The 21,221-nt window shown below is 52.0% G+C and overlaps 1 protein-coding gene across 1 annotated transcript in view; it reads left to right on the top strand.

The window, feature by feature from the left end:
- The first annotated feature begins 1,215 nt into the window (after nt 1–1,215).
- The window catches only part of LOC116937456 (uncharacterized), a 45,611-nt gene continuing 25,605 nt past the window's right edge, over nt 1,216–21,221 (top strand). The window contains exons 1-4 of the mRNA XM_076057008.1: nt 1,216–3,506; nt 5,462–5,569; nt 11,982–12,131; nt 18,133–18,264. Coding sequence (XP_075913123.1) covers nt 1,566–3,506; nt 5,462–5,569; nt 11,982–12,131; nt 18,133–18,264 — 2,331 coding nt within the window. The 5' untranslated portion in view covers nt 1,216–1,565. The remainder of the gene's footprint in view (nt 3,507–5,461; nt 5,570–11,981; nt 12,132–18,132; nt 18,265–21,221) is intronic.

Below are 21,221 nucleotides of genomic sequence, written 5' to 3'. Positions count from 1 at the left end.
GGATCTTTGTTTGTGTGTGTGTATTATAGATGCTGCTACTCGCTGCTAACAGCACTTGCCCCTACAGCCTGTTAGAGGCTACCTGGGGGATCTTTGTCTGTGTGTGTGTGTTATGGATGCTGCTACTCGCTGCTAAAAGCACTTGCCCCTACAGCCAGTTAGAGGCTACCCAGGGGATCTTTGTCTGTGTGTGTTATAAATGCTGCTACTAGCTACTAACAGCACTTGCCCCTACAGCCAGTTAGAAGCTACCCGGGGGATCTTTGTCTGTGTGTGTGTTATAGATGCTGCTACTCGCTACTAAAAGTACTTGCCCCTACAGCCTGTTAAAGGCTACCTGGGGGACCTTTGCCTGTGTGCGTGTGAAATATAAATAAATATCACATTCTTGGTTCTTTCGGTAAAGTCACCACCGCGTAGAAGGGAAACAATAAAATAATAAAAATATAAAACAATGGAATTCTCACGACGTTTCGACTGCAACACAAGCAAGCAGTCATCATCAGGTGCGGTTTTAAATCAAAATAAAAAAATAAAAATCACGATACTCATGGGTTCTTGTGGCAAAGTCACGTGGGTATAAACTAAAATAAATCATGGCGGTCGTCTGCAGGCAGGACAACATTTTTTTTTATAATCAATCAGCGGAACAGCTGAACAGCGATTCATTTTATTTTAGGAGTAGGTTTTACCCTTTTTAACTGGCACAAAAACTGACACCTTTATTCAAGGCATCGTGTTTGCAATAACCACAGCACAAGCAGTCAAAATGCAAACAAAAGAGACAACTCTGATAATAAAACACAAAGACAACTCTGATAATAATGTATGATTATTATAATTAATAATAATTATTATCAAAATGCAAACAAAAGAGACAACTCTGATAATAAAACAAAAGACAACTCTGATAATAATTAATAATAATTATTATAGTTAATAATAATTATAATTAATAATAATTATTATAATTATAATTAATAATAATAATTATTATAATTATAATTATAATAATTATTATCAGAGTTGTCTTTTTTTGTTTGCATTTTGACTGCTTGTGCTGTGGTTATTGCAAACATGATGCCTTGAATAAAGGTGTCAGTTTTTGTGCCAGTTAAAAAGGGTAAAACCTATTCCTATATCTTGTTACTGGCAAAGGAGGTCTCATAATGTAAATGCTCATTTTATTTTCTCGTCCACCCCACGTGGCTTTACCCAAAGAACCAAGAGTGTGACTCGCTGCAGTCACGAAAGCCTTGAATAAAAATCTAAATAAATATCGCTTGCCTTCCTGCCCTCAGCTCGCTGCCTCGAGGACAGTGGCGCAGGAGCATGAGGAGGAGGAGCTACAGCAAGCATGGGAGGAGCCTGGAGCACGGCAGGCGGAGCCGACACATGGAGGAGCGTCGCTCTCACGGAGGGAGGCGTCTTCGAAATGCAAAAGCGGCGATTCCGAGCAGCAGCAGCAGCAGCAGCAGCAGGAGGAGGATGAGGATGAGGATGAGCAGGGATCTTCGACGCAGCAGCAGCAGCACCGGCGGCGGCGTGGGCGGCGCATTGGCGAGATGGGGGAGCGGGAGGCTTCTGTCGGGCGTCGCGCGGAAGGGCCGAGAAGCCGGGAGTCTTCAGCGCAGCAGCAGCAGCAGCAGGAAGCTTTGGTCCAGCGGAGCAGAGAGGAGCTAAGAGACCGGGAGTCTTCAGTGAAAGAACAGGAAGCTTTGGTCCAGCGGAGCAGAGAGGAGCTGAGAGACCGGGAATCTTCAGTGAAAGAACAGGAAGCTTCGGTCCAGCGGAGCAGAGAAGAGCTGAGAGACCGGGAGTCTTCAGTGAAAGAACTGGAAGTTTTGGTTCAGAGGAGAAGAGAGGAGCTAAGAGACCGGGACTCTTCAGCGCAGCAGCAGCAGGAAGCTTTGGTCCAGCGGAGCAGAGAGGAGCTGAGAGACCGGGAATCTTGGCTACAGGAACAGGAAGCTTTGGTTCAGAGGAGAAGAGAGGAGCTAAGAGACCGGGAATCTTTTGTGAAGGAGCGGGAAGCTTCGGTCCAGCGGAGCAGAGAGGAGCTAAGAGACCGGGAATCCTGGCTACAGGAACAGGAAGCTTCGGTCCAGCGGAGCAGAGAGGAGCTGAGAGACCGGGAGTCTTCGCTACAGCAGCAGGAAGCTTTGGTCCAGCGGAGCAGAGAGGAGCTGAGAGACCGGGAGTCTTCGGTGAAGGAACTGGATCCCTTGATTCAGCAACAGAGAGAGGAGCTAAGAGACCGGGAGTCTTCAGTGAAAGAACAGGAAGTTTTGGTTCAGAGGAGAAGAGCGGAGCTAAGAGACCGGGAGTCTTCGCTACAGGAACAGGAAGCTTCGGTCCAGCGGAGCAGAGAGGAGCTAAGGGACCGGGAATCTTCAGTAAAGGAACAGGAAGCTTTGGTTCATCGGAGCAGAGAGGAGCTGAGAGACCGGGAGTCTTCGGTAAAGGAACAGGAAGCTTCGGTTCAGCGGAGCAGAGAGGAGTTGAGAGACCGGGAGTCTTCGGTAAAGGAGCAGGAAGCTTCGATTCAGCGGAGCAGAGAGGAGTTGAGAGGCCGGGAGTCTTCGGTGAAAGAACTGGATCCCTTGATTCAGCGGAGCAGAGAGGAGCTGAGAGACCGGGAATCTTCAGTGAAAGAACAGGAGGCTTTGGTTCATCGGAGCAGAGAGGAGCTAAGAGACCGGGAGTCTTCGCTACAGGAACAGGAAGCTTTGGTTCAGCGGAACAGAGATGAGCTGAGAGACCGGGAATCTTCGCTACAGCAGCAGGAAGCTTCGGTTCAGCGGAGCAGAGAGGAGCTCAGAAGCCGGGAATCTTCGCTACAGCAGCAGGAAGCTTCGGTCCAGCGGAGCAGAGAGGAGCTGAGAGGCCGGGAGTCTTCAGTGAAGGAACAGGAAGCTTCGGTTCAGCGGAGCAGAGAGGAGTTGAGAGACCGGGAATCTTCGGTAAAGGAGCGGGAAGCTTCGATTCAGCGGAGCAGAGAGGAGCTAAGAGACCGGGAATCTTCGCTACAGGAACAGGAAGCTTCGGTTCAGCGGAGCAGAGAGGAGTTGAGAGGCCGGGAGTCTTCGGTAAAGGAGCGGGAAGCTGCGATCCAGCGGAGCAGAGAGGAGCTAAGAGACCGGGAATCTTCGCTACAGGAACAGGAAGCTGCGGTCCAGCGGAGCAGAGAGGAGTTGAAAGGCCGGGAGTCTTCGGTAAAGGAGCAGGAAGCTGCGGTCCAGCGGAGCAGAGAGGAGCTGAGTGAACTTGAAGCTTTCCTCCGAAGGCACGAGGAGGAGCTGGACGATCGTGAGTCTCTGGTGCGGCAGAGGGAGGCCTCCGTTCAGCGGCGCGTGGAGGAGCTCGCCCGCCGGGAGCAGGAGGCGGTGGAGGCGGTTGCGGAGGCGGAGGAGCTCCGGCGGGAGAGGGGATGCGGGCAGAGGGAGGATCTGTCCCGCGTCTCCCGTGACCTGGAGCTCGCGCAGGCCCAGGTGGAGGCCCTCAAGGTGCGGGGACGGAGAGTGAGCGAGCGAGGGAGTGAGCGAGCGAGGGAGTGAGCGAGTGGGCGAATGAGCGGGTGAGTGAGCGAGAGAGTGAGAGAGTGAGATAGTGAGGGAGCGAGTGAGCGAGAGAGCGAGAGTGCGAGCGAGCAAGTGAGAGAGTGAGATAGTGAGGGAGTGAGTGAGCGAGAGAGTGAGCGAGAGAGAGTGAGAGAGAGAGAGCGAGTGAGCGAGCGAGCAAGTGAGAGAGTGAGATAGTGAGTGAGAGAGTGAGATAGCGAGTGAGCGAGTGGGCGAATGAGCGAGTGAGTGAGCGAGTGAGCGAGAGAGCGAGCGAGCGAGCGAGTGAGAGAGTGAGATAGTGAGGGAGCGAGAGTGTTAGAGAGAGAATGAGGGAGTGAGTGAGATAGTGAGGGAGCGAGAGAGTGAGCGAGCAAGTGAGAGAGAGAGATAGTGAGAGAGTGGGGCTGAGTTTGATTGATGCTGATTGGCTGTGGCTCTGTTATCATCCACTCAGTGGGGCTGAGTTTGATTAATGCTGATTGGCTGTTGGCTCTGCTATCATCCACTCAGTGGGGCTGAGTTTGATTGATGCTGATTGGCTGTGGCTCTGCTGTAATCCACTCAGTGGGGCTGAGTTTGATTGATGCTGATTGGCTGTTGGCGCTGCTATCATCCAATCAGTGGGGCTGAGTTTGATTGATGCTGATTGGCTGTTGGCGCTGCTATCATCCACTCATTGGGGCTGAGTTTGATTGATGCTGATTGGCTGTTGGCTCTGCTGTGATCCACTTAGTGGGCTGAGTTAGATTCATGCTGATTGGCTGTGGCTCTGTTTTCATCCACTTAGTGGGGCTGAGTTTGATTGATGCTGATTGGCTGTTGGCGCTGCTATCATCCAATCAGTGGGGCTGAGTTTGATTGATGCTGATTGGCTGTGGCTCTGTTGTCATCCACTCAGTGGGGCTGAGTTTGATCGATGCTGATTGGCTGTTGGCACTGCTATCATCCAATCAGTGGGGCTGAGTTTCATTGATGCTGATTGGCTGTGGCTCTGCTGTGATCGACTCAGTGGGGCTGAGTTTGATTGATGCTGATTGGCTGTTGGCACTGCTATCATCCAATCAGTGGGGCTGCGTTTGATTGATGCTGATTGGCTGTTGGGCTCTGCTGTGATCCACTTCGTGGGCTGAGTTAGATTCATGCTGATTGGCTGTTGGCGCTGCTATCATCCAATCAGTGGGGCTGAGTTTGATTGATGCTGATTGGCTGTGGCTCTGTTGTCATACACTCAGTGGGGCTGAGTTTGATTGATGCTGATTGGCTGTGGCTCTGTTATCATCCAATTAGTGGGGCTGAGTTTGATTGATGCTGATTGGCTGTGGCTCTGCTGTCATCCACTCAGTGGGGCTGAGTTTGATTGATGCTGATTGGCTGTGGCTCTGCTGTGATCCACTCAGTGGGGCTGAGTTTGATTGATGCTGATTGGCTGTGGCTCTGCTATCATCCACTCAGTGGGGCTGAGTTTGATTGATGCTGATTGGCTGTGGCTCTGCTGTGATCCACTCAGTGGGGCTGAGTTAGATTCATGCTGATTGGCTGTGGCTCTGATATCATCCACTTAGTGGGGCTGAGTTAGATTGATGCTGATTGGCTGTTGGCTCTGCTATCATCCACTCAGTGGGGCTGAGTTTGATTGATGCTGATTGGCTGTTGGCGCTGCTATCATCCACTCAGGGCGGGAGCCAGGGAATTGTCATTATCACCGCTCACCCGCCCGCTCGCTCGCCCGCTCGTCAGCATTCGTCCTCGGTCGAAGGAGTAGCAAGTCGATATCGTCGGTTCCGCTTCATCTTGAGCGACTCGTCATCCGTTGAGAGGCACTGACGTCCGCGGCAAACGGTCCAACTTTCATGGCGACTCCAACCCCGCTTTTGTGCCCTCCTTCTGCCGGCGGTCAGGCCCAGGTGTCCGACGGGGAGGGCGCCCAGGCCAAGGCTGTCCGCCTGCTGAGGCAGGAGGTGGAGCAGCTGAGGAGGACGGAGCAGCAGAGGGCGGTGGATTCCACGGTGGGGGCAGTTGCGCGGAGCGTTTCACCGCCCCCGCGTGCCCGCTGAGTGCTCCGGCGCCCGCCTCCTTGGCGGTTGCCGGTCGGTAAACTTTGTGGCCGGCGGCGGCGATGGCGGTTGCCGGGCGGTAAACGTTGTGGCCGGCGGCGGTGATGGTGGTGGTTGCCGGGCGGTAAACGTTGTGGCCGGCGACGGTGATGGTGGTGGTTGCCGGGCGGTAAACGTTGTGGCCGGCGGCGGTGATGGTGGTTGCCGGGCGGTAAACGTTGTGGCCGGCGGCGGTGGCGATGGTGGTGGTTGCCGGGCGGTAAACGTTGTGGCCGGCGGCGGTGATGGTGGTTGCCGGGCGGTAAACGTTGTGGCCGGCGGCGGCGGCGATGGTGGTGGTTGCCGGGCGGTAAACGTTGCGGTGGCGGTGGCTGCGTAGGGTGCAAAGGCTTCACTAACTAAGTGGTCGAAATAGATGTTCAATCATCTTGATTTGAGGCTTTGGTGACTGCGTTAATCCATGCTCTTGTGGTTCTGTCGGTGAAGTCACCGCGCGGGTAGAAAGAGTTGACAGATCACGGCGTTCACGATCGCAACAACCGGCGAGCGTTTTCAGGTGAGAGAGTCAGACTGCTGTGGACGAGGCATTACGTTGACACCAGAGCCAGTCTCAACTTTATAGCCCCGTCCCCTCTCCCCCCATTCTCTCTTCCCCCTATACAGCCGATGTCTTGGATTGCACTCCCATGATCACGTGACTCTTAGATAACACTCCCATGCTCACATGTCACTTGGATTGCACTCCCATGCTCACGTGTCACTTGGATTACACTCCCATGTTCACATGTCACTTGGATTGCATGATAGTGCAATCCAAAGGACATGTGAGCATGATAGTGCAATCCAAGAGATCGGCTGTAGGGGGAAGAGAGAATGGGGGGGAGAGGGGACGGGGCTATAAAGTTGGGACTCTCGCTCTGGTGTCAACGTAATGCCTCGTCCACAGCAGTCTGACTCTCTCACCTGAAGACGCTCGCTGGTTGTTGCGATCGTAAACGCCGTGATCTGTCAACTCTTTCTACCCGCGCGGTGACTTTACCGACAGAACCACAAGAGCATGGATTAACGCAGTCACCAAAGCCTCAAATCAAGGTGATTGAACATCTATTTCGACCACGTAGTTCGTGAAGCCTTTGATGGCTATACCAGAGGAAGTTCCATCTGATACAGATAGAATGGGAGGTTGACCGATGCCCGGGTGCGGTCAAGGGATGGCTCCCTATTGCTCAACCACGTTATGTATGCTGATGACTTGGTAATAGCTGCTCAGTCAGAGGAGGAGTTGGAGACGCTGCTGCTGAGACTGGAGCGTGCCACTAAGAGGTGGGGCCTTACCATCAGCCCCACCAAAACTAAGCACCTGCCTGGGTATTTTGTACCATCAGACACTCCACCCCCACAACTCCCAATCGGTGATGGGGCAGTTGTGGAGAGAGTGGAGAGTTTCCCATACCTGGGCAGTGTGCTTATGACTGGCTCCAGTTTAACAGCAGAGGTCTCACTCCGAATCAGTCGAGCGGCAATATCTTTTCATCGGTTGCGTAACGCTGTGTGGAAGCTACCTGGTCTGTCGCTCCGCAATAAGCTTCAGGTCTTCTCGGCCACGGTCATTCCCTCCCTTCTCTACGCTTGCGAAACGTGGACCCCCCTAATGGAACATCTTCGCCGGTTAGAAACATTTAGGCTGGCCTGCCTACGATTTATCCTGGGTTTAACCAGACTGGATTGTGTGAGGAGCTCACAAATCCTTGAAAGATCTGGGCAGGGTCCCATCGGTGAGCTCCTCCGGCAGGCAAGGCTGCGATGGCTGGGTCATGTAGCCCGCATGCCCAGCCACCGCATGCCGAAACAGCTTTTGTTTGGCCGGATTGAGGGGGCTAAGCGGGCGCGGCACGGGCTAGAGAAGAGATGGAGTGATGTGGTACAGGAGGACGTGGAGCTGAGTGGACTTGCCCATGACTGGTACCAGCGGTGTCAAGATCGGCCTCTGTGGAGGAGGCTCGTGAAGGATGCTACTGGGCAGTTGGAGGCAGTCGCCCTCCAACAACAACGGAGGGCGGAGGAGCGACGCTCACAACAGCGAGCGGAGCGCCGGGTGGCTAAAGCACAGCAGGTTGGCACAGTAGGGGGCACAGGTGGTGCATCAGCCAGTCATCTCAGTCAGTCGACCCGTGGCACCTGGGTCTGCCCCGTGACCTCCTGCCAGCGGGCGTTCGACACTTCACGTGGCCTCAGGGTGCACATAGCCTGGCACAAGCGTCGTGGTGACGTCACCGCCACTTAGTGGCGAATGGCGGTTGTTGTTGTTGTTGTGTGTCTCTGTGTGTGTGTCTGTGTGTGTGTGTCTGTGTGTGTGTGTCTCTGTGTGTGTCTCTGTGTGTGTGTGTGTCTGTGTGTGTGTCTCTGTGTGTGTGTCTGTGTGTCTGTGTGCGTGTGTGTCTGTGTGTGTGTGTCTGTGTGTGTGTCTGTGTGTGTGTCTGTGTGTCCGGCAAAACAACCCCCTACCTCCTCGCGGTGGCGGACGGGCAACTCTGTCGTGGACAGCGCTGTGGGGGGAGATCCAATTTTGATTGGCTCCTCCCCTCATGGCATATGTGTCCACCACAGGGGCTAAACGGGGGCTCTGGACGGGCGCGAGGGGCTGGTAACCCCTCCACCTTCAATTAATTACCACGAAACTACGAATTAAACTGAAATATGTAACAACTAAGCTTGTGCCGGAGGCCCCGGGGGGCCAGGCGTCTATGACGTCTCCTGGCCAAACCCCAATTGGCGGAGCCAGGAGATTGAATACCTACCCTCGGGGCTACTCCAGAAACAACGAAAAGCCACTACGGTTGGCCACGTGGAATGTTCGAACGCTCACTGCAGAGGAGAGGCTGCCACTCCTCTGTCGGGAGCTGGACCGGTACCGCCTGGATCTATGCGGCATTCAGGAGGTCCGGTGGACCGGCTCTGGCTCCTGCCACCATGAGGGGTGGACAGTCCTCTACTCGGGGCAGCAGACTGCCAAACAACAGGGTGTGGGTCTTCTTTTGAACAAAAGAATGAAGGGGGCGTGGGAGCGTGGCGGTGAGGTGTGGGAAGCTGTAAGCCCCAGGCTACTTTGGGCTCGCCTTCCCATCAACCGGAGGCGAGGAATGGTGGTCGTGGTTACTTATGCCCCCACTGAAGATGAACATCCGTGGAGGGATGCAGGCAAAGCCGATGAGTCAGATGCCTTCTATGACCTCCTGTCACAGGTGCTGGCTAAAGTGGCCCCTCGGGATAGAGTCATCATGTTGGGTGACTTCAATGCCCGAGTTGGTCATGATACTGGCACCTGGTCTGGAGTGATTGGAGGGCATGGGCCAGATCAGCTCAATAACAACGGTAGGAGGCTGCTAGATTTTTGTGCAGCCCATGGGCTTGTAATTACCAACACGCTGTTCCGGCATCGGCGCATCCACACAACATCATGGATGCATGCCGGGTCCAAGCAAGAACATCTGCTGGACTACATAGTGACGGACCAGCGAATGCGAGCCCATGTCCTTGACACCAGGACCTACCGTGGAGCTGATCTGCCCTCTGACCATCGACTAGTCATCTGTAAGATGCGCCTGCCATTCTTCCACTCCGGTGGTGGGTGTACACCCAGGACCCCATTCCAACCTAAAGTGGCCTGGTCTCAGTTATCTGATGAAAGTTGCAAGCGAGAATTTCATCATCGCTTGCGGCTGGGATTGGCATCGTCCCCGACTCCTCCTGATGTCGAGGGTAAATGGGCGAGGTTTAGGACTGTGACTCATGCAGCTGCAATGGCTGCTTTGGGTACGCGGTCCAGACCTCCCCAGACACCCTGGATGATAGAGGAGTTGTTCAGGATGGTTGAGAAAAAGCGACAGGCCCACTGTCATCGGCTACAGAATCCCACGTCAGAGAATGAGGAGGCTTACCGCAGCCTTCGATCGGAGGTTCGGAGAGCCGTGAGGCGCTGCAAGGATGGGTGGTGGTCGCGGGTTGCTGAGGAGATGGAGTCTGCCTCAGTGGCCCGTGATCACAAATCTCTATTTAACTCCATCAAAAAAGTAACCTGCAGCGCCACACCTATTACCATCATTAGGGGAAAAAACGGTGATCCAATTTCCGACCCCCAGGAACAGGTTCGCAGATTTGCTGAGCATTTCTGTGAGGTCCTGGGGGAGGGAAAATCCCTCAGCCAGGAAAACATCGTGGCACAAAGTGAGGATGACCCTGCTGAGGCTGCGGTGCCTCAAATATTGGATGAAGTCACCCCCTGTGAGTGGCTGGCTGAGGTGCCAGCTGCTGATGAAGCATTGAAGGCGATCCGGAGTCTGAGACCAGGAAAGGCAGCGGGCAGAGATGATCTCCCAAGCGAAATGCTGAGGGAGGGTGGCGTTTGTGCACAGACTGCCCTATATGACATCATAACAACAGTCTGGACCACTGGACGGGTTCCGCAGGATTGGAAGGATGCCCTGGTGGTCCCCCTTTTTAAGAAGGGGGACCGCACAGACTGTAACAACTACAGGGGCATCTCACTCCTCAGTGTGCCGGGAAAGGTCCTGGCAAGGATTATTCAGCATCGCCTTGCCAGGCACGCTGAGGAGAGGCTTGCGGAGCCCCAATGCGGTTTCAGGAAAGGGCGGTCCTGCACAGATGCCATATTTTCTGTCCGTCTGCTACAGCAGAGGTGTAGGGAATTCCAACAAGACCTACATCTCTGCTTTATTGACCTGGTCAAGGCCTATGATACCATCAGTAGGCCTGGGCTCTGGGTCGTTCTTCGTGCTTTTGGAGTACCTGACCCTCTGCTCACGATCATTAAGGACCTTCATGATGGTGAGCGGGCACGGGTAAAACTACGTGGCCGGGAGTCAGAGCCATTCCCTGTACACCTTGGGGTGCGACAGGGATGTCCTCTGGCTCCCACATTATTTAACATCTATTTTGACCACGTAGTTCGTGAAGCCTTCAATAGCTGTACCGGGGGAATCTCCATATGGTACAGATATAATGGGAGGCTAATCGATGCCCGGGTGCGGTCAAGGGATGGCTCCCTATTGCTCAACCACGTTATGTATGCTGATGACTTGGTAATAGCTGCTCAGTCAGAGGAGGAGTTGGAGACGCTGCTGCTGAGACTGGAGCGTGCCACTAAGAGGTGGGGCCTTACCATCAGCCCCACCAAAACTAAGCACCTGCCTGGGTATTTTGTACCATCGGACACTCCACCCCCACAACTCACAATCGGTGATGGGGCAGTTGTGGAGAGAGTGGAGAGTTTCCCATACCTGGGCAGTGTGCTTATGACTGGCTCCAGTTTAACAGCAGAGGTCTCACTCCGAATAAGTCGAGCGGCAATATCTTTTCATCGGTTGCGTAACGCTGTGTGGAAACTACCTGGTCTGTCGCTCCGCACTAAGCTTCAGGTCTTCTCGGCCACGGTCATTCCCTCCCTTCTCTACGCTTGCGAAACGTGGACCCCCCTAGTGGAACATCTTCGCCGGTTAGAAACATTTAGGCTGGCCTGCCTACGATCCATCCTGGGTTTAACCAGACTGGATTGTGTGAGGAGCTCACAAATCCTTGAAAGATCTGGGCAGGGTCCCATCGGTGAGCTCCTCCGGCAGGCAAGGCTGCGATGGCTGGGTCATGTAGCCCGCATGCCCAGCCACCGCATGCCAAAACAGCTTTTGTTTGGCCGGATTGAGGGGGCTAAGCGGGCGCGGCACGGGCTAGAGAAGAGATGGAGTGATGTGGTACAGGAGGACGTGGAGCTGAGTGGACTTGCCGATGACTGGTACCAGCGGTGTCAAGATCGGCCTCTGTGGAGGAGGCTCGTGAAGGATGCTACTGGGCAGTTGGAGGCAGTCGCCCTCCAACAATAACGGAGGGCGGAGGAGCGACGCTCACAACAGCGAGCGGAGCGCCGGGTGGCTAAAGCACAGCAGGTTGGCACAGTAGGGGGCACAGGTGGTGCATCAGCCAGTCATCTCAGTCAGTCGACCCGTGGCACCTGGGTCTGCCCTGTGACCTCCTGCCAGCGGGCGTTCGACACTTCACGTGGCCTCAGGGTGCACATAGCCTGGCACAAGCGTCGTGGTGACGTCACCGCCACTTAGTGGCGAATGGCGGTTGTTGTTGTTGTTGTTGTGTCTCTGTGTGTGTGTCTGTGTGTGTGTGTCTCTGTGTGTGTGTGTGTCTGTGTGTGTGTCTCTGTGTGTGTCTGTGTGTGTGTGTGTGTCTGTGTGTGTGTGTGTCTCTGTGTGTGTATGTGTGTGTATGTGTGTGTGTGTCTGTGTGTGTGTCTCTGTGTGTGTGTGTAAGATCTTTGTGTGTCTGTGTGTGTGTGTGCAAGAGCTCCACTCTGGCATCCCAGGCGGAGGAGCTTCTCAAGACGTTTCGGCTCCAGGCCCAGCAGGAGGTGGAGCAGCTGCAGCTGCTTCTGCAGGAGAAGACCCTCGCCCTGAGCGTCTCCGTGCAGCTCAAGGACAAATACCTACAGCAGGCGAGCCCTCCGCCGCCTACCTACACACACACCTACACAACTACACACCTACACACACACCTACACACACACCTACACACACGCCTACACACACACCTACACCTACACACACCTACACAACTACACACCTACACACACACCTACACACACACCTACACACACACCTACACACACACCTACACAACTACACACACACCTACACACCTACACACCTACACACCTACACACACACCTACACACCTACACACTTACACACACACCTACACAACTACACACCTACACACACACCTACACACCTACACACCTACACACCTACACACACACCTACACACCTACACACCTACACACATCTACACACACCTACACACCTACACACACACCTACACACCTACACACACACCTACACACGTACACACCTACACACACACCTACACACACACCTACACACACACCTACACACCTACACACACACCTACACACACACCTACACACCTACACACCTACACACCTACACAACTAGATACACACCTACACACCTACACATACACCTACACACCTACACACCTACACACCTACACACACACCTACACACCTACACACACACCTACACACCTACACACCTACATACACACCTACACACCTACATACACACCTACACACCTACACACACCTACACACATGCCTACACACCAACACACACACCTACACACCGACACACACACCTACACATCTACACACACACCTACACACCTACACACCTACACACATACACACACCTACACCCACACCTACACAACTACACACCTACACACCTACACACCGACACACACACCTACACACCTGCACACACACCTACACATCTACCTACACACCTACACACCTACACACACACCTACATACACACCTTCACACCTACACACCTACACACACACCTACACACACACACCTACACACCTACATACACACCAACACACCTACGCACCTACATACACACCTACACACCTACACACACACCTACACACCTACACACACACCTACACACCTACACACACCTACACACCGACCTACACACCTACATACACGCCTACACACCTAGATACACACCTACACACACACCTACACACCAACACACCTACGCACCTACATACACACCTACACACCTACACACACACCTACACACCTACACACACACCTACACACCTACACACCTACACACACCGACACACACACCTACACACCTACATACACGCCTACACACCTAGATACACACCTACACACCTACACACACACCTACACATCTACACACACACCTACACACCTACACACCTATACATACACCTACACAACTACACACCTACACACACCTACACAACTACACACCTACACACCTACACACACACCTACACACCTACATACAGCTACACACCTACACACCTACACAAACACCTACATACACACCTACACACCTATATGCACACTTACACACCTACACACACACCTACACACCCACACACCTACACACACACATACACACCTACAGACACACACACACACCTACACACCTACACACACCTACACACCTACACACCTACACACACACCTACACACATACACACCTACACAACAACAACAACAACCGCCATTCGCCACTAAGTGGCGGTGACGTCACCACGACGCTTGTGCCAGGCTATGTGCACCCTTAATTACCACGAAACCACGAGTTAAACTAAACACCTACACACACACCTACACACCTACACACATACACACACCTACACACACACCTACACAACTACACACCTACACACACACTTACACACCTATATGCACACTTACACACCTACACACACACCTTCACACTTACACACACACACCTACACACCTACACACACACACCTACACACACCTACACACATACACCTACACACCTACACACACACCTACACACCTACACACACACCTACACCTACACACACACACCTACACACCTACACACACACACCTACACACCTACACACACACCTACACACCTACACACATACCTACACAGACCTACACACCTACACACACCTACACACACACCTACACACCTACACACACACACCTACACACACACCTACTCACCTACACAACAACAACAACAACCGCCATTCGCCACTAAGTGTCGGTGACGTCACCACGACGCTTGTGCCAGGCTATGTGCACCCTGAGGCCACGTGAAGTGTCGAACGCCCGCTGGCAGGAGGTCACGGGGCAGACCCAGGTGCCACGGGTCGACTGACTGAGATGACTGGCTGATGCACCACCTGTGCCCCCTACTGTGCCAACCTGCTGTGCTTTAGCCACCCGGCCCTCCGCTCGTTGTTCTGAGCGTCGCTCCTCCGCCCTCCGTTGTTGTTGGAGGGCGACTGCCTCCAACTGCCCAGTAGCATCCTTCACGAGCCTCCTCCACAGAGGCCGATCTTGACACCGCTGGTACCAGTCATCGACAAGTCCACTCAGCTCCACGTCCTCCTGTACCACATCACTCCATCTCTTCTGTAGCCCGTGTCGCGCCCGCTTAGCCCCCTCAATCCGGCCAAACAAAAGCTGTTTCGGCATGCGGTGGCTGGGCATGCGGGCTACATGACCCAGCCATCGCAGCCTTGCCTGCCGGAGGAGCTCACCGATGGGACCCTGCCCAGATCTTTCAAGGATTTGTGAGCTCCTCACACAATCCAGTCTGGTTAAACCCAGGATGGATCGTAGGCAGGCCAGCCTAAATGTTTCTAACCGGCGAAGATGTTCCATTAGGGGGGTCCACGTTTCGCAAGCGTAGAGAAGGGAGGGAATGACCGTGGCCGAGAAGACCTGAAGCTTAGTGCGGAGCGACAGACCAGGTAGCTTCCACACAGCGTTACGCAACCGATGAAAAGATATTGCCGCTCGACTGATTCGGAGTGAGACCTCTGCTGTTAAACTGGAGCCAGTCATAAGCACACTGCCAAGGTATGGGAAACTCTCCACTCTCTCCACAACTGCCCCATCACCGATTGGGAGTTGTAGGGGTGGAGTGTCCAATGGTACAAAATACCCAGGCAGGTGCTTAGTTTTGGTGGGGCTGATGGTAAGGCCCCACCTCTTAGTGGCACGCTCCAGTCTCAGCAGCAGCGTCTCCAACTCCTCCTCTGACTGAGCAGCTATTACCAAGTCATCAGCATACATAACGTGGTTGAGCAATAGGGAGCCATCCCTTGACCGCACCCGGGCATCGATCAGCCTCCCATTATATCTGTACCATATGGAGATTCCCCCGGTACAGCTATTGAAAGCTTCACGAACTACGTGGTCAAAATAGATGTTAAATAATGTGGGAGCCAGAGGAAATCCCTGTCGCACCCCAAGGTGTACAGGGAATGGCTCTGACTCCCGGCCACGTAGTTTTACCTGGGCCCGCTCACCATCATGAAGGTCCTTAATGATCGTGAGCAGAGGGTCAGGTACTCCAAAAGCACGAAGAACGACCCAGAGCCCAGGCCTACTGATGGTATCATAGGCCTTGACCAGGTCAATAAAGCAGAGATGTAGGTCTTGTTGGAATTCCCTACACCTCTGCTGTAGCAGATGGACAGAAAATATGGCATCTGTGCAGGACCGCCCTTTCCTGAAACCGCATTGGGGCTCCGCAAGCCTCTCCTCAGCGTGCCTGGCAAGGCGATGCTGAATAATCCTTGCCAGGACCTTTCCCGGCACACTGAGGAGTGAGATGCCCCTGTAGTTGTTACAGTCTGTGCGGTCCCCCTTCTTAAAAAGGGGGACCACCAGGGCATCCTTCCAATCCTGCGGAACCCGTCCAGTGGTCCAGACTGTTGTTATGATGTCATATAGGGCAGTCTGTGCACAAACGCTACCCTCCCTCAGCATTTCGCTTGGGAGATCATCTCTGCCCGCTGCCTTTCCTGGTCTCAGACTCCGGATCGCCTTCAATACTTCCTCAGCAGATGGCACCTCAGCCAGCCACTCACAGGGGGTGACTTCTTCCAATATTTGAGGCACCGCAGCCTCAGCAGGGTCATCCTCACTTTGTGCCACGATGTTTTCCTGGCTGAGGGATTTTCCCTCCCCCAGGACCTCACAGAAATGCTCAGCAAATCTGCGAACCTGTTCCTGGGGGTCGGAGATTGGATCACCGTTTTTTCCCCTAATGATGGTAATAGGTGTGGCGCTGCAGGTTACTTTTTTGATGGAGTTAAATAGAGATTTGTTATCACGGGCCACTGAGGCAGACTCCATCTCCTCAGCAACCCGCGACCACCACCCATCCTTGCAGCGCCTCACGGCTCTCCGAACCTCCGAGCGAAGGCTGCGGTAAGCCTCCTCATTCTCTGACGTGGGATTCTGTAGCCGATGACAGTGGGCCTGTCGCTTTTTCTCAACCATCCTGAACACCTCCTCTGTCAGCCAGGGTCTCTGGGGATGTCTGGACTTCGTACCCAAAGCAGCCATTGCAGCTGCATGAGTCACAGTCCTAAACCTCGCCCATTTACCCTCGACATCAGGAGTCGGGGACGATGCCAATCCCAGCCGCAAGCGATGATGAAATTCTCACTTGCAACTTTCATCAGATAACTGAGACCAGGCCACTTTATGTTGGAATGGGGTCCTGGGTGTACACTCACCACCGGAGTGGAAGAATGGCAGGCGCATCTTACAGATGACTAGTCGATGGTCAGAGGGCAGATCAGCTCCACGGTAGGTCCTGGTGTCAAGGACATGGGCTCGCATTCGCTGGTCCGTCACTATGTAGTCCAGCAGATGTTCTTGCTTGGACCCGGCATGCATCCATGATGTTGTGTGGATGCGCCGATGCCGGAACAGCGTGTTGGTAATTACAAGCCCATGGGCTGCACAAACATCTAGCAGCCTCCTACCGTTGTTATTGAGCTGATCTGGCCCATGCCCTCCAATTACTCCAGACCAGGTGCCAGTATCATGACCAACTCGGGCATTGAAGTCACCCAACATGATGACTCTATCCCGAGGGGCCACTTTAGCCAGCACCTGTGACAAGAGGTCATAGAAGGCATCTGACTCATCGGCTTGGCCTGCATCCCTCCACGGATGTTCATCTTCGGTGGGGGCATAAGTAACCACGACCACCATTCCTCGCCTCCGGTTGATGGGAAGGCGAGCCCAAAGTAGCCTGGGGCTTACAGCTTCCCACACCTCACCGCCACGCTCCCACGCCCCCTTCATTCTTTTGTTCAAAAGAAGACCCACACCCTGTTGTTTGGCAGTCTGCTGCCCCGAGTAGAGGACTGTCCACCCCTCATGGTGGCAGGAGCCAGAGCCGGTCCACCGGACCTCCTGAATGCCGCATAGATCCAGGCGGTACCGGTCCAGCTCCCGACAGAGGAGTGGAAGCCTCTCCTCTGCAGTGAGCGTTCGAACATTCCACGTGGCCACCCGTAGTGGCTTTTCGTTGTTTCTGGAGTAGCCCCGAGGGTAGGTATTCAATCTCCTGGCTCCGCCAATTGGGGTTTGGCCAGGAGACGTCATAGACGCCTGGCCCCCCGGGGCCTCCGGCACAAGCTTATTAGTTACATATTTCAGTTTAACTCGTGGTTTAGTGGTAATTAATTGAAGGTGGAGGGGTTACCAGCCCTACACACACACCTACACACACACCTACACACCTACACACACCTACACACACACACCTACACACACACCTACACACCTACACACACACCTACACACACACACCTACACACACACACCTACATACACACCTACACACACACACCTACACACCTACACACCTGAAAGAGAGAGTCATCGGCAGCAGGCGTCTTCATTGCCGGAATAGAACCCACGGCCTCCTGTAGGCCAGGCGAGGTAGTCAACATCTCCCCCCCCCACCATTCCCCCCCCATTACTCCGTCCACCACCCCCTCCACTCCCCCCACCACTCTCCCCCACCCACCACCAATCCCCCCCCCACCACTCCCCCCCCCACCAGGTGAGCGATGTGCGTGAGGAGCTGCAGGACGTTGAGTCTCAGTGTGAGGAGCTTCGTCACGAGCTGAGCGACGCCTCTAAGGCCCTGGAGGGCAGCCGCAGCGAGGCGCAGAGGCTGGCACACAGACTGCAGGTGAAGCGCCACGTTATACTACATACTACACTACATACTATACACTATACACTACACTACCTGTTACACTACACTATACACTACATACTGCACTACCTGTTACACTACACTATACACTACACACTACACTATACACTACACTACCTGTTACACTACACTATACACTACACTATACACTACACTATACACTACACTATACACTACACTATACACTATACACTACATACTGCACTACCTGTTACACTACACTATACACTACACACTACACTATACACTACCTGTTACACTAGGCACACAGACTCCAGGTGAAGCACCACGTTACACTACACTATACACTACACTATACATTACATACTACCTGTTACACTACACACTACACTACACTATACACTACACTATACACTACACTATACACTACACTATACACTACACTATACACTACACTATACACTAGGCACACAGACTGCAGGTGAAGCACCACGTTACACTACATACTACACTACCTGTTACACTACACTATACACTACACTACACACTACACTACACTATACACTACACTATACACTACACTACACTATACACTACACTACACACTACACTTTACACTAGGCTCACAGACTCCAGGTGAAGCACCACGTTACACTACACTACACACTACACTATACACTACACTATACACTATACACTACACACTACAGTACCTGTTACACTACATACTACACTATACACTACACTATACACTACACTACATACTACACTACCTGTTACACTACATACCACACTATACACTACACTATACACTACACTACACTATACACTAGGCACACAGACTGCAGGTGAAGCACCACGTTACACTACCTGTTACACTACACTATACACTTCACTATACACTACACTATACACTACACTATACACTATACTACCTGTTACACTACACACTATACACTACATACTACACTACTATACACTATACACTAGGCACACAGACTGCAGATGAAGCGCCACGTTACACTACATACTACACTACCTGTTACACTACACACTACACTATACACTACCTGTTACAGTACACTACACACTACACTATACACTACATACTACACTATACACTACACTATACACTACACTACATACTACACTACCTGTTACACTACATACTACACTATACACTACACTATACACTACACTACACTATACACTAGGCACACAGACTGCAGGTGAAGCACCACGTTACACTACCTGTTACACTACACTATACACTTCACTATACACTACACTATACACTACACACTACACTATACACTATACTACCTGTTACACTACACACTATACACTACATACTACACTACTATACACTATACACTAGGCACACAGACTGCAGATGAAGCGCCACGTTACACTACATACTACACTACCTGTTACACTACACACTACACTATACACTACCTGTTACAGTACACTACACACTACACTATACACTACATACTACACTACCTGTTACACTACACACTACACTATACACTACCTGTTACACTACATACTACACTATACACTACACTATACACTACACTACACTATACACTAGGCACACAGACTGCAGGTGAAGCGCCACGTTACACTACACTATACACTACACTACATACTATACACTACACTATACACTACATTATACACTACCTATTACACTATACACTAGGCACACAGACTGCAGGTGAAGCACCACGTTACACTACACTATACACTACCTGTTACACTACACACTACACTATACACTACACACTACACTATACACTACACTACACTATAGACTACATACTATACACTACATACTACACTACCTGTAACACTACATACTATACACTACACTATACACTACACTATACACTACATTACACTATACACTACCTCTTACACTACACTATACACTACACTATACACTACATACTACACTACCTGTTACACTACACTATACACTACATACTGCACTACCTGTTACACTACACTATACACTACACACTACACTATACACTACCTGTTACACTAGGCACACAGACTCCAGGTGAAGCACCACGTTACACTACACTATACACTACACTATACATTACATACTACCTGTTACACTACACACTACACTTCACTATACACTACACTATACACTACCTGTTACACTACATACTATACACTACATACTACACTACACTATACACTAGGCACACAGACTGCAGGTGAAGCACCACGTTACACTACATACTCCACTACACACTACACTACACTATACACTACACTATACACTACATACTACACTACCTGTTACACTATACACTACACTACACTATACACTACACTATACACTACACTACACACTCGGCACACAGACTGCAGGTGAAGCGCCACGTTACACTACCTGTTACACTACACTACCTGTTACACTATACACTACACTACCTGTTACACTACCTGTTACACTACACTACACACTACACACTACACTATACACTACACTATACACTAGGCACACAGACTCCAGGTGAAGCGCCACGTTACACTACCTGTTACACTACACTATACACTACACTATACACTACCTGTTACACTACCTGTTACACTACACTACCTGCTACACTACACTATCTGTTACACTACCTGTTACACTACACTACCTGTTACACTACACTATACACTACACTATACACTACACTATACACTAGGCACACAGACTCCAGGTGAAGCGCCACGTTACACTACCTGTTACACTACACTACCTGTTACACTACATGCTACACTACCTGTTACACTACCTGTTACACTACACTATACACTACACACTACACTATACACTACATACTACACTACCTGTTACACTAGGCACACAGACTCCAGGTGAAGCGCCACATTACACTACCTGTTACACTACCTGTTACACTACACTACCTGTTACACTACCTGTTACACTACCT

Source organism: Petromyzon marinus, chromosome 79, assembly GCF_048934315.1.
Source record: "Petromyzon marinus isolate PM22_M1 ecotype Great Lakes invasive population chromosome 79, UKy_Petmar_22M1.pri1.0, whole genome shotgun sequence".
In the NCBI taxonomy this organism is placed as follows: Eukaryota; Metazoa; Chordata; class Hyperoartia; order Petromyzontiformes; family Petromyzontidae; genus Petromyzon; species Petromyzon marinus.
This window is presented reverse-complemented; position numbering and strand designations above follow the sequence as displayed.